This window comes from Musa acuminata, chromosome BXJ3-7 (assembly GCF_036884655.1).
Source record: "Musa acuminata AAA Group cultivar baxijiao chromosome BXJ3-7, Cavendish_Baxijiao_AAA, whole genome shotgun sequence".
Taxonomy (NCBI): domain Eukaryota; kingdom Viridiplantae; phylum Streptophyta; class Magnoliopsida; order Zingiberales; family Musaceae; genus Musa; species Musa acuminata.
Genome location: NC_088355.1, coordinates 2,792,939 through 2,805,671, shown reverse-complemented (window position 1 = coordinate 2,805,671; position 12,733 = coordinate 2,792,939). Strand labels below are relative to the sequence as shown.

The following is a 12,733-nucleotide window of genomic DNA, read 5'->3' as shown; positions in this document are numbered from 1 at the left end:
AGAGATTATAACAGTAAGTTTTGTGAAAATGAATAGATTAAAAGATAATTTAGATTTTTCAATAGACCTCAACATAAAAAAAATCAAGCATTAATGAAAATAATAAGATCTATGCTTGATGAAATGGGTGATTATTGATTTCAAATGGTTCTATAAAGTGATTATAATGCATATGGTTCGACGAAAAAAAAAAAGAAGAAGCAAAATTGATGACAAAAGATATTATCTTTGCTTTTTTTTTTTTTTATAGTAAAGAGTATTTTTTATTATATTTATATTTTTTTTTCAAGTATTATTTTCTTGTAGCACAATATTTTTGCAAAAGTAAGGTATATTTCAGCATGTATGACTACTTCTCTATAATCTAAGTAAAATTCTCAAAAAATATTGAAGAACAGCAAGAAATATTTTATGATAATAAATTAGCTATAGCAATGGTTAGAAAACTTATATGGGACATACATATATTACACTTTTCATAGATTGAATGAAAGACTCAATTGGTGAGGTTGTGTATGAAAACAATGAAAATGTAATGTAACTGTAGTTAATCCATAGATTGTATGAGAAGAATGGAATCAAACTTTTTCTCTCTTCCTCCTCTCTCTTCTTTGAGATCTCTGATCTATTATACCAGTCCTACAGATCAAGCAATCTCCATCATTTTATCCAACCCTAACGAGCACACTCCACCACCTTGGAGTCTTAGTATTAGAAACCCCATCTCTCTCTTTCTTCCTCCCTATATCTTCTGTGTAACAGTGACATGGGCAACGTGGTGGCTCGGTTTCTAGGATGCCGGCCCAGCTTCCTTGACGAGGAGGAGCAGCCGACGACCAAAGATGAAGCTTCCAAGAGGAGTCGACGGAAGCAGAAATACGCCTACATCCCTGACAACTACACCTCAATCGAACAGGTTGGGTGTCATGATGTAGATCTTGCAGGATCTCCTTGGTCCTTGCTTGCGCTACTGTTACTGTCAACACGGCGCAGATTTGATCTGTTCTTCCACGGGCTTTGATTCCGCAGGTCACCGATGCCTTGAGAGACGCAGGTCTGGAGTCATCGAACCTCATACTGGGGATTGATTTCACCGGAAGCAACGAGTGGACAGGTTTGTGTGACGCAGCCCGGAAACATGGTGTTCTTCCTGTTCGATCTCGCTAACGACGCTGCTCATTTCTTCCAAGGCAAACGTTCCTTCCACGACCTGAGCTTGCACAACATCAGCAACCACCGGTTGAATCCTTACCAGCAAGCGATCTCCATTATCGGGAAGGTTTTGGCCTCGTTCGATGAAGACGACCTGATTCCTTGCTTCGGATTCGGCGATTGTATGGCCTCCTCCTCCTCTGCTGCTGTCGCTTGGTTTGGATGTGATGTTTCCCTACTTCTTCTTCTTCTTCTTCCAGCGACCACCAAGGATCAAGGGGTGTTCAGCTTCCGCAGTGATCATTCGCCCTGCCGTGGATTCGAAGAAGTCTTGCGTTGCTACAGGGAGATTGTGCCACACTTAAAATTATCAGGTATGCCTCTTAAATTCTCCGCTTGCTGTTCGTGTTGTGGGAATAGGGTAATCTGCACATACGATCTGGTTCGTGAAGGGCCTACTTCCTTTGCACCGATCGTGGAGACCGCTGTCGACATTGCCGAGAGCAGTGGCGGGCAATATCATGTGCTGGTCATCATTGCAGACGGCCAGGTTCTGCTCTCCCCTGCTTTCCGTCCCTTGTTTCTCGATCGAGCTTTGAACACCTGCCTCCCTCTGCCGTGAAGGTCTCCAGAGACCCCAACAAAGAACCGGAAACAATCGAGTCAATCGTGAGGGCAAGGTACGTGTGTCCATATTACATGATCGAAGTTGCACGCTGCTGCAGTTCATGAAAGCTCATCTCTGAAGCTGACAGTGCTTATCCATTATCGATTGTGCTCGTTGGAGTTGGCGACGGACCATGGGATGACATGAGGAAGTTTGACGACAGGATCCCAGCGCGTGATTTCGACAATTTCCAGGTATTCTTCTTCTTGCATCTATTCCAAGACTCAACATGCTGTGCTGGTCTTCAGCTTCTGTCGCACGTACGATGCAGTTCGTCAACTTCACTGATATCATGGGGAGCAATGCAAACGCAGCGGAGAAGGAAGCAGCCTTTGCCCTCGCTGCTCTCATGGAGATCCCCATCCAATACAAAGCGACGGTGGAGCTCGGCATTCTCGGGTAAGACTGCTGAACCCCAGACTTCTCCTGTGTCACACAGCCTCTCTGATCCCTGTGCATGTCGGTCAAAAGACGTGAGACAGGGAAGCCCAAGCGGCGCGTGCCGCTGCCTCCTCCGTTGCCGCCCAGCTGAAGACAGAGTACAACAAAAGCCTGAGCCAAAGCAGTGACGAGGAGAGGTAGGTAACACAAGCTGTTTCTTCCTCGAGTTGTACGGTCATCATCTAAAACAACCTATCATCTTTGTGTTGTAGGTTTGCCCGATCTGATCGACCGATGCAAAGAACTGAAGGCTTTGGCTGAGGCCGCATGGTGAAATCCCATCACATCAGCCTTCTTGTGTTACCTCTCTCCCTGTAGTATCTGTCCCAGCATGACATTTCCTTTGACTGTGTGGCACGAACTGTGGTCAGAACTTTGACTATGCTTGTGATGAAGGTAGCCAGCCTCTCGAGGAGATATCTATACACATTGATATGGACTCAAATTAACCTAAATTAGGGTTTTAGGAACTTAAACTCAAATTAACCTATCCCTCAATGTAATGAATGCATTTGCCAAGTTTCAAACAATTACTACAATTTTATTATGGTTTTAATATGCGCCTAAAAATAATTAATTCTTTAAATGATAACAGTCCCTGGAATTCAAAAACTGCAATTTTTAAGAACCATTTACCCATCTATACTAACTTCAAAATATCCGTGATTCGTTACTGGTTGATAGAAATGGCCCCGTGTATATAGCAATCGAATAACAGGTAAATGTTTGGGTAGCGTTCAGCGGGTAGATAAATATATTCCTCGAAGAAAACAGCCGACACTGCACCCAGACGGCTGTCGGTGGGCTAGTGTGAGCTGTATGGACACGTGCCGCGTCTCCATAGGGTGGGTGCGCTGGATCCTGCGCTTCCGATTCCGGCAGGTATAAAAGACCTCCGACCGCCTCTACATTGTCGGTGGCTAAGTCTCGCCGAGCCGGAAGAGGGAGGGAGACGCGGGCGGCGGAGATGATGCGGCGTTCGGGCTCGGAAGGGGGGTCGAGTGGGGGGTCGGCAGAGGAAATGTGGGGGGAGGCGGCGGGGTGGGAGATGAGGCCGGGAGGTTTGCTGGTCCAACAGCGGGCTCCGGTCCCCGGGAGACCGCCGCCGCCGCAGGTGCGTGTCCGAATCTCGTATGGCGCTGCCAGATACGACGTCTCCGTCTCCTCCGTCGCGACCTTCGGTAAGTTTCCTCCTCTTTTCTACTTCGATTTGCTATACTAATTAGTTCCTTATCGCTGTCAACGCTGTTCGCGAGTGAATCCTGATGTGAAGCTAGCTTCTTCTTTGGTGCTTGTCTTGTCGTTTGATTTCGTTCTCGCTTCTAATCATTTCCAATTCTGGGTCAGTAATTGTGTGAAAGCGATCAAAATTGGTTGATCAATTAGCTGGAAAGGCTATAGAAGGTATTAAAGTTCTAGTCTTTTTTTTTCCCTTCTTGTCCGTTGCAGCTTATTTCTCCTAGTTCCTTTAAATTTGTCGTTTTCAATCTCCTCTTTCACAGTACAAACGGCATAGTTCTTCCAAGAATCGAAAACATTGTTCGCTTGTTACTCGATAAGTTCAACAAACTCTTAGAAATAATGGTTGGAGGTCACAGGTTCCCATCTTTCGTTGGGATTCTACACAGCTGGAACTTGAGATTGCTTTGTCACTTTAATATTCAATCCAGTAGTCAACTTGGAATTAATTATGTAACTAGATTCCCAAACCAGCAATTTTCAAATGGGCAGCAATTTCTTTGTTGCGTGAGCCATTGAAATTATTGGATTCTGTTGATCCAGCATCCTAAATTTATTGGACCAATGGTGCAGTCCACCGACAGTTTGCCTATGCCCCACTTAATTTAATATAAAGGTGACAGTTGATTGTGGTAGTTAAGTACTAAATTGTGAGTCTTCTTTGTAATTCTCTAACTATCTGATCTCTTCTACTGTAGGAGAATTGAAGAAGCTTCTGACGGCCGATTCAGGGTTGCAGCCTGCTGAGCAGAGGCTGCTTTACAAAGGGAAGCAGAGAGGCGACACCGAGTACCTTGATGCATGTGGTGTGAAGAACCGGTCTAAGATTGTGTTGGTTGAGGACTCGACAAGCTTGGAGAGAAGATATACTGAGATGCGCAAGAATGCAAGGATGCAAAGGGCCCACCGAGCCGTCTCCACCATTTCACTAGATGTTGACAAATTGGCAGATCAGGTGCAACAACCTCATCCCTTGGAACTTTGTGTTATGTACTAGGACATGCAAGAGTAATATTCTACTTGATATTATTATAATGTTGCTGCAGAAATCTTATAATTGAAGTTAGGTGAAATTCTTAAGTGTAATATGTATAGAACTCATCTGCTAAAGATACATCTTTTGCAGTGTCCTACAGTAACCTAAATGATTTTCCGTGAGCTGATAATAATAGAAAATGTATGTATAGAACATAACTCGCGCCCACCTTTTTTTTTTGTGTGTAAAATGATAATTTCAAAATGGTCATTATCCATTGATTGCTTGACTATGCAACTGTAGAAGTGACCTTTTAATTGCCTTCACAGAACATTAATGTGTATGTAAAAGAATAGATTTGTTTTAGTTATTTATTACTGCTGCTACAAATTTCAAATAGTTTGATTGTTTTTTTCAACAGTATTGTCTCTGACTTACATGCTTCTATTTTTCTTAAAACTTTTGTGCTAGGTTACTACCATGGAGAAATATATTAGAAATGGAAATAAAGTTGCTGAAGTACAGATCACAACATTAATAGAGTTGCTCATGAGACAAGCTATTAGACTGGATAGCATTTCCGCTGAGGGAGATGCTTCTTCCCAAAGAAATCTGCAGGTTTGGGTATACAGAATTATTTCTTATTTTATTTCTGTGTAGTTCAAAATTTCAAATATCAATATAGTAAGAGGTGTAATGTCTTGTATATATAGAATTTGTCCAATCTGTACCTTCTTTGATTTCATGTTGTTATATATATATAAATAGTTCAATCAGTTCTCTGATCTCATGTTGCTTGCCTGTGCTTGGTATATATTATAAACCCTTTCCACAAAAAAATATAGTATAAACCCAGGAATCATGTTATCTGAGTAAACCCATGTCATACGCTGATAGCAGGTCGAAAGCCAGCATGCTTGTGGAATAAGAATTTTCAGATATCATATTATCCTTGTGTTCATTATGGACTATTCAAATTCTGATTAGAAATTTTCTGCATTATTTAGTCAGTGAATATGCATTTGAATGGAAGAAAGAGTTAGTGTTAGATGAGATATGAATCTACGCAGATTAATGGAGCTTCCAACTGGAAGTAGAGTTATTTTTAAAATAGAATAAACTTTATGACATAGTAAATTCTGTGCTATACTATCTATATATTATAGTTTATTGTTCACAACATCCGTTGTTAGAAATAGTCAGAACCAATTTTGATCTGTCAAAAACTTATTCTTCTAAAAAACAAAACAGTCGATGCAATCTCTGGTGCTGTCAGTTTGTCATTTTTTCTTTGATGAGATATGAAAGACATCAGTAGGGCTGTGGTTCATGAAAACGGAAGTTTGGTGCTGTTTTTCTTTAATCACTTTGAGCTAAAAGAAAAGGCGGTTTGCCGGTTCTTGATAACTTAATGGACTTTCTCATGTTATTATACAAGTTTGATATTTGTCTTTCCAGATTAATTCTTTTGAAGATAGTTTTCAATTCTATATTGAACCACACTAATATTGTATGTTATTCTCCAGGCTAAAAGAGTACAAAAATGTGTTGAAACACTGGATGTGCTGAAAGTTTCCAACACCAAATTGAAGCCAGTGGTTGTGACAACAAAGTGGGAGACATTTGATCCACCAACTACAACACAATGGGAGTATTTTGAGTGATTCTACTCTTTCTCCTCCTCCTCTCATTCTTTTGGTGTATTGTTCAAGTGTTCACCAGGTATGCAGTAAACAAATTTAAATGTTTTCATACATTGATCAGCTCAATAACAATTGCCTCTTTGTTTGCCATTTCCTGGCTGGTTTTCTTTCGGAGAGAGAAAATGCCTACAGCAGCCACATCAGAAGGTTTCCGCCTGATGTGTCTGATCCATTGAGATGACAAACTTTTGTATTAAGTAAACTCTTCTTCCTCAGGCCAAGCGTAAAAATATACTTATTTTTTATGCTTGGCCCAAGATATTTTCCTCAGGCTAGGTTTTTAAAAATGCATCTGAGATGTCTCTCTCAGTTAAGTATAAAAATGTGTCTAAAATATCTTCCTTAGGCCAAATATGAAAATATGTTTGAAACGTTTACCTTGGCTCAAGCATGAAAATATTTTCGAAGATGTTCTCTCTTAGGTTAAATGTGAAAAATATATCTTCCTTAAGCCAAACATGAAAACACACATAGTGAGAAGACACCTTTTTTTTTCTAGTCTGTCTTATTTTGCCAGCTATAACTTTACTTTGGACACATTAGTATGACTCAATGTTGTCTAGCATCAGCATATTAAAATCTTTAATAATAATAATAATCATCATTGGTAGACGGACCAAATCAATCAAATGGGTGATCAGACAAGAAATCAGGTATCTCTGATGGTCACATTATTTAAGACCCTCAAAACATAAAATATTGCAATGCAAGTTAGCTCAAAATTAATGTTACCTCATGTTGCTTAGATCGGCTCAACCTTCTGCCAATTCAATGTGCTATCTCCAATGATACAAAACTTGGTGATAATAAATAGTAAAGTAAAATATCTATTGAATATTTGTTTGTCTATTTAGGAAAAGACTTATTCATAACATATTTTGTTCATCCAAAATTTGATATATATGTATATATATATATATATATATATATATATATATATATATATATATATAACTATTTACAGCCCTATTTTTACTATTTACAACACCCTTATTATTCACGATCCCTTAAAATATTAAAATAAAATAATATTTTACTATTTACATCTTCTCTTATTTCATTTTTACACTTTTTTTTTCTAGATAGTTTTCGTCGATGCATCTAACAGAATTTACAAAGGTCCGGGTTAATATAACTGACCTAGAAGATGATGTCTTCTGGATTATTATAAAATATATATAATACTAAAAATAATAAATTATTATAATAAATATCAAAAATTATTTTTTACTTTCTTCTTTGATCTTTTGTTCGTCTCATTTCATCATTTATCGGTGATTAAAAAAAAAAAAAGAAGATGTGGAGGAAGAGAAGGGGAAAAATAAAAAGAAAAGGATGGTAGGTAAAAGGTAAAAATATTATATTAAAATTAAGTTATAAATTGAGGATATATATATGTGTTTATTTACGAAGGGATAACTTAGAATTATTCAAAAGTTCTTAACATGGGATTTTAAACAACAATAAAAGGATTGTAAATAATAGTAATCTCCTTCTATTAATCATATTAATATTAAAATATCTAAAATACCCTTTAATACTTTCACTAGTCTTAAATTTAAAAGGATTAAATAAATATACATATTACTAATTTATATAACTATTTTTGAAAATATCAATATCATTTATAATTTCAACATCATTATGCTAATGATCCACTAATTGAGAATAACCACAACAGCATCTACATTATGGCTATATTTTCTCTGGTGACCAGCCACAGAGATCGGCAGAGGGCAAAAGCATCGGAAGTCCCCACGTCTCGGAGGCCGTCAAATGCGGGGATTCCTGCTGCGTTTTGTTGTCATGTTCAGCCCACTCGGTGTTCGATGAAATGCCAACCACAGTAGTGAAAGAAACGATAATGGCGGAAGCACAAGGAAGCCTTCTTATTGGAGAAGAGGCGGTTGCAGGAATCAAACCTCCTGTGGTCCGATGCTGGGCTCACTGTGCAAGGCCACCGAGCACGGGTGAGTACTGAAGCGATGCAACTTGTACTTGAAACCCAAATTGGTGGCCAATTATAATTCTTGTCATTCATTCATTCATTCCACTTCATATCATGTCAATAAATACAATAATATATAATTTATATAAATTATAAAAAAATTATTAAAACTGTTTTGAAATATCATTATAGTATTTTCTCTAATTTAATAACATAACAAATATAATAAATGAATCAAAATCGTCAATTATTGGATTTTCCACATTTGGTTGATTTTTTTTTTCTTTTTTGGCTATCTAACCCTTATGACTCATTGAAATCTCTTTCTAGGCTTAGCTTCGGTCACTGGGGGACATGTTTCTGAGGCACATTTGGAAGGTTTGCTGTCATGCAAGTAATGACAATGCTAGCATATGAAATAATACATATGAACAAAAATGTAGACATTGAAAGATAGTACACAAATGTAGTCCGTCTACTAACTTGCCGCTACTCGGCTTGTTATTGTAGATAACGCTGGCCCCACCGGGTACGAACACGGGTGGATCGATAATCAAGTCAACGTTGTAACCAATAATTCGTTCGATGCTGACGTTTGATCTGGCCATATCATCATCATCACCATGATCATGATCAGTTATCGTTCATCATTCATCGTTGCCTCATAAGAGCGTAAGGGAAGCGACAAGCGGTCGACGACGTCGCCGTCTCCTCTCTCGAAACTCGTAAGCGCTTACCTCCGCCGGGTGCCCGCCATCGTCGATCGCTGCGGCCTCCAGGGAAAGAGAATCATTAAAAGGATTTCGGAAGCAGGGAACCTCTGTTTCACCGCACCAGGTGAAATGATAAAGAAGGCGAGGAGGATCCCCACCAAAGGCACACGGGATTGATGCCCACCACCGGCCGGCCGTCCATCCCGCCTACCTTCCCCAGTAGGTATTGAGTCGTCTTCCACCCCGGACTCTGGATTTTGTCCTGCCGATTCTTCTTTTTTGAGTTGGTGCACAATCTCCGTCTCGAAAGTTGTGCGAGATCTGGTCGCTTCAGTTCCACTTATTGCTCTTGTTTCTACGCTGTTCTTCTTTTTTTTTCGTTTTTGTTTCTTGAAAGAGACGAGGAAACAATCCTTTTTTGCGTTTGGCAGATTCTGTTTCCGGAGTTTGTGTGGCTCCGGTCAGGTTCTCCTGGATAAGCTTTTCACCAATTTGACTTTTTCGTGTATGTCTTTAAGGCCAAGATGGATTCTTTTATCCTTTTGGTGTGTCCGCTTTTTAGTGTGAAAAAAGTTGGGGCCATCTCAAGAAGTTGATATTCTTCTTGTATATCTTTGCAGGCAAGATGATTTCTTTTTTCCCAGTTCTTGTGTCCGCTTTTTAGTGCAATAACGGTTTTCTTTTCAGGAATCTGAGTTTTTCTTGTATATCTGAGAGAGAGAGAGAGAGAGAGAGAGAGATTTTCCTTTCCTTAAGCCCGCTTTTTCAGAGGGTTTGGTTCGTTGACGCGACTCTTATGGGCCTATTTTGTGCATTCAGTTGATCGATTCTTGGAGTTGCTATTTGAGGTCTGCTCAGTGAAGGAGTTGCGGTTTGAGGTTCTTGGAAGCCATGGGTTTCAAGCCGCTGGTCTGGTACTGCCAGCCGGAGAAGAATGGAGCTTGGGCGAAGGTGGTTGAAAACGCATTTGGTGCGTACACACCCTGTGGCATGGAGAGCTTGGTCGTTTGCATCTCTCATTTGGCCCTTTTTGGTGTCTGTTTCTATCGAATATGGAGGACCAAGAGGGATCTCACCGTCCGGCGATACTGTCTGAGGTCTCCATATTATAATTATTTGTTGGGCCTCGTTGCTGCGTACTGCACAGCGGACCCGTTGTTTAGGATGGTAATGGGCTTTTCGATCACAAACTTGGATGGACACACAGGTCAGGCTCCCTTTGAGGTGAGTGCTTACGCAGTCTCGTAATTAGTCTTGTTTTATAACAACTCATTACCTATAATACTGTGCCTTGGATGCTAAAATGGGCTTACGGATTTTGTTGGAGTGATTTTTCTCCCTGATCAGTGTGACAAACTTCATCATATGCACTTAATCTATATGGTTTCAGTGGTTGTAATTTTGCTTGCAGCATGTCGCTGAACAGTTTTAAATTGGGATGCTAGAAGATACTCTTTAAGATTATATATATATATACATATATACATACATACATACATACATACATATATATATATATATATATATATATATATATATATATATATATAAGGGTCGATTACATCAATCATAGTACTTCTCACACTGGTAAACTAGGTTTTCATCACTCTCACCTTCTAAGAAAAAAAGTAGACAAATAATTTCCTCCATAAGTGTTAGCGTGCATCTTACTTCATGAGCATCCTCTTTTAATCTTTCAGAAGCCTCTGCATTCATGTCATTTGAAGTGTCACTATCTAGAGGAGCTTCTTCACCAGTTGGTTCTGGACTTTTCCTCTTATGATCCATTTTTTACTGATTTTGATTTTGCAGCACGAGGTATCTGAATTTACAAGTTAATTATAATTTATGAACTTCTTGCAGGTACTTTCACTGCTTATCGAGGCTGTTGCTTGGTGCTGCATGTTTGTGATGATAGTACTGGAGACAAAGATTTATATTCACGAGTTTCGGTGGTATATCCGTTTCATAGTTGTCTATGTACTGGTTGGTGAAATTTCTATGTGCAAACTTGTTCTCTCTGTGAGACAATACTATGACAAGTAAGTTGCTTGAATATTCATTTTTGTTACTTTTTAACTGATTGATTATTTTCTTTGTTGCTGTATGCAAGCATGTAAAGGGAACCAATTGTTATAGACATCTAAAGCTTTTAAATCCTGAGAGTATATTGATCCTACTCAAAACCAATTATAGCTTTGGTCCTTTCAAATGGTTTTACAATGTCTAGTACATGTGGAAGTTGATCCTCATTGGTTTACAATTTCTATGCATGACTTGCATTATCTGACTATAATACTTTACATTTTAGAACTAGAGAATCATTTATGTTATTTTTATTATCTGCAGATCGATCTTTTACCTGTACACCAGTGAGATCGTGTCCCAGGTATGTATATTTTTCTTCATTTATCTTACTAATATGTCATATAAATTCTGTTTTAAATTAGTTAAAATTATCTTTGAAGGATGAAATATCATCTTAGAAGTGTTTTAATGCATGCGATGCTTACACTCGATAATGGTCTTTGAAGGATGACATCTCATCTTTTAAGTGTTTAGGGCACATGATAATAACACTTGATAATCCTTTGTTCACAATGTCAGCTCTTCAGTGCATCTAATGGCATGGTGGAACTGAGCTTTAAATAGATCTATTTTTGTGTTCAAGGACATGAATTTTACTTAGGACATTCTTTTTTTTGCGATGCAGTTTTTGTTTGGTATCCTTTTGCTGGTCTATGTTCCTAGTTTGGATCCTTATCCTGGATATACTCCAATTAGAACTGAGGCATTGATTGATGACATGGACTATGAACCACTTCCTGGAGGGGAGCAGATTTGTCCTGAGAGGAAGGCCAACATACTTTCCAGTGAGTATCTATAGAAAGCTTATTCTTTATGTAATGTCTTGAATATTGATAGTGGTATCTTGGACGCTCTTGGTTGCTCACTTACTGCTTTTACCCTAGGAATATTGTTTTCATGGATGACTCCTCTCATGCAACAAGGCTTTAAGAGGCCCATCACTGAGAAAGACATTTGGAAATTAGATTCATGGGACCAGACAGAAACACTGAATAGCAGGTTTGCATCCCCAGTCTCCATGGCTAGTTTCTCATAATGTCTCTCTTTTGGTATCCTTGTAATGCTCTCTTGTTTCAGGTTTCAGCAATGTTGGGCTGAGGAATCTAGGAAACCCAAACCTTGGCTGTTGAGAGCATTGCATCGCAGCCTTGGGGGAAGGTATAAACTACTAACTGGTTGAATTTTCATATTTCTTGGAGACATCCGTTTTTTGATTTTATACCCTGTAGATGACCTTTTTGTTCTATTTTTCAAACACTTCAGTCACTTTTTTACTTTCTCTACAGATTTTGGCTTGGTGGCTTTTTCAAGGTAATAAATGAAAGTTTTTGTTATCGTTCTGTGGTGTCTCTTTTGATTGAGTTCTTCTCTTTCACTTGACCTTAAAATAGAAATAAGAACATTGCAATTGACTTGGTAACAACAAAGCTTTTTGTTATCTTTTATGTGAAAGTTCCTGTTATCAGATAATAATAAATATTTTGTTTAATGTTTCCGGCAATTCCAACAATTCATGGCACTTATGCTGCAAAACCTTTGCTTTAAATTTTCAAGCACAGATTATTCGCTTTTTTTTAATAATGGGAAAGAAAAGGATCCCTGCATTTAGAGATGTCAAATAATAAGCTTAGGTGACATGACGGATTAGTTGATAATGCTTGTAGCCTTGAACATTATATGAATTTTAGGTCTGTTTAAAGTTTTATCCAGATGAGATGGTTCATATCTCTATTTGATCATAATTAATTTTCTCTCAGCAATACAGAAAATGACAGAAAGAAAAGGATTCTATTTAGATAAGTCTTG

At 38.6% G+C, this 12,733-nt stretch overlaps 3 protein-coding genes across 8 annotated transcripts in view; all 3 read left to right on the top strand.

The window, feature by feature from the left end:
* The first annotated feature begins 600 nt into the window (after positions 1–600).
* Positions 601–2,681, top strand: LOC103990743 (E3 ubiquitin-protein ligase RGLG4). Of its 2 annotated transcripts, XM_009409990.3 has the most exons (10): positions 623–916; positions 1,030–1,114; positions 1,191–1,334; positions 1,413–1,526; positions 1,605–1,702; positions 1,777–1,832; positions 1,908–2,013; positions 2,091–2,218; positions 2,291–2,397; positions 2,473–2,681. In XM_009409990.3, exons 1-9 carry the CDS (start codon positions 767–769, stop codon positions 2,349–2,351), a joined length of 942 nt encoding a protein of 313 aa, XP_009408265.2. In that variant the 5' UTR covers positions 623–766; the 3' UTR covers positions 2,352–2,397; positions 2,473–2,681. The 2 variants fall into 2 exon arrangements, with proteins under 2 accessions (XP_065016914.1, XP_009408265.2); XM_065160842.1 differs by having other exon boundaries at positions 601–916; positions 1,191–1,526.
* Positions 2,682–2,824: 143 nt separating this feature from the next.
* LOC135643636 (BAG family molecular chaperone regulator 1-like) lies at positions 2,825–8,132 on the top strand. 2 transcript variants are annotated; one of them, XR_010498329.1, is made up of 5 exons: positions 2,825–3,441; positions 4,198–4,454; positions 4,947–5,093; positions 6,002–6,197; positions 7,896–8,132. XR_010498329.1 is itself a non-coding variant. In XM_065160844.1 (4 exons), the coding sequence occupies exons 1-4, from the start codon at positions 3,228–3,230 to the stop codon at positions 6,137–6,139; spliced, it is 756 nt and encodes a 251-aa protein (XP_065016916.1). In that variant the 5' UTR covers positions 2,825–3,227; the 3' UTR covers positions 6,140–6,268. The 2 variants fall into 2 exon arrangements, 1 of the variants encoding a protein (XP_065016916.1); XM_065160844.1 differs by lacking the exon at positions 7,896–8,132 and having other exon boundaries at positions 6,002–6,268.
* Positions 8,133–8,787: 655 nt separating this feature from the next.
* The window catches only part of LOC103990745 (ABC transporter C family member 2), a 30,495-nt gene continuing 26,549 nt past the window's right edge, over positions 8,788–12,733 (top strand). For 2 of the 4 annotated variants that reach the window (XM_065160841.1, XM_009409992.3), the window contains exons 1-8: positions 8,788–9,062; positions 9,659–10,063; positions 10,703–10,881; positions 11,189–11,228; positions 11,553–11,712; positions 11,812–11,926; positions 12,005–12,085; positions 12,214–12,238. In XM_065160841.1, coding sequence (XP_065016913.1) covers positions 9,731–10,063; positions 10,703–10,881; positions 11,189–11,228; positions 11,553–11,712; positions 11,812–11,926; positions 12,005–12,085; positions 12,214–12,238 — 933 coding nt within the window. In that variant the 5' untranslated portion in view covers positions 8,788–9,062; positions 9,659–9,730. Of the gene's footprint in view, positions 9,063–9,310; positions 9,460–9,658; positions 10,064–10,702; positions 10,882–11,188; positions 11,229–11,552; positions 11,713–11,811; positions 11,927–12,004; positions 12,086–12,213; positions 12,239–12,733 lie in introns of those variants that run through there. The other 2 variants (XM_009409994.3, XM_009409993.3) reach the window with 2 other exon arrangements.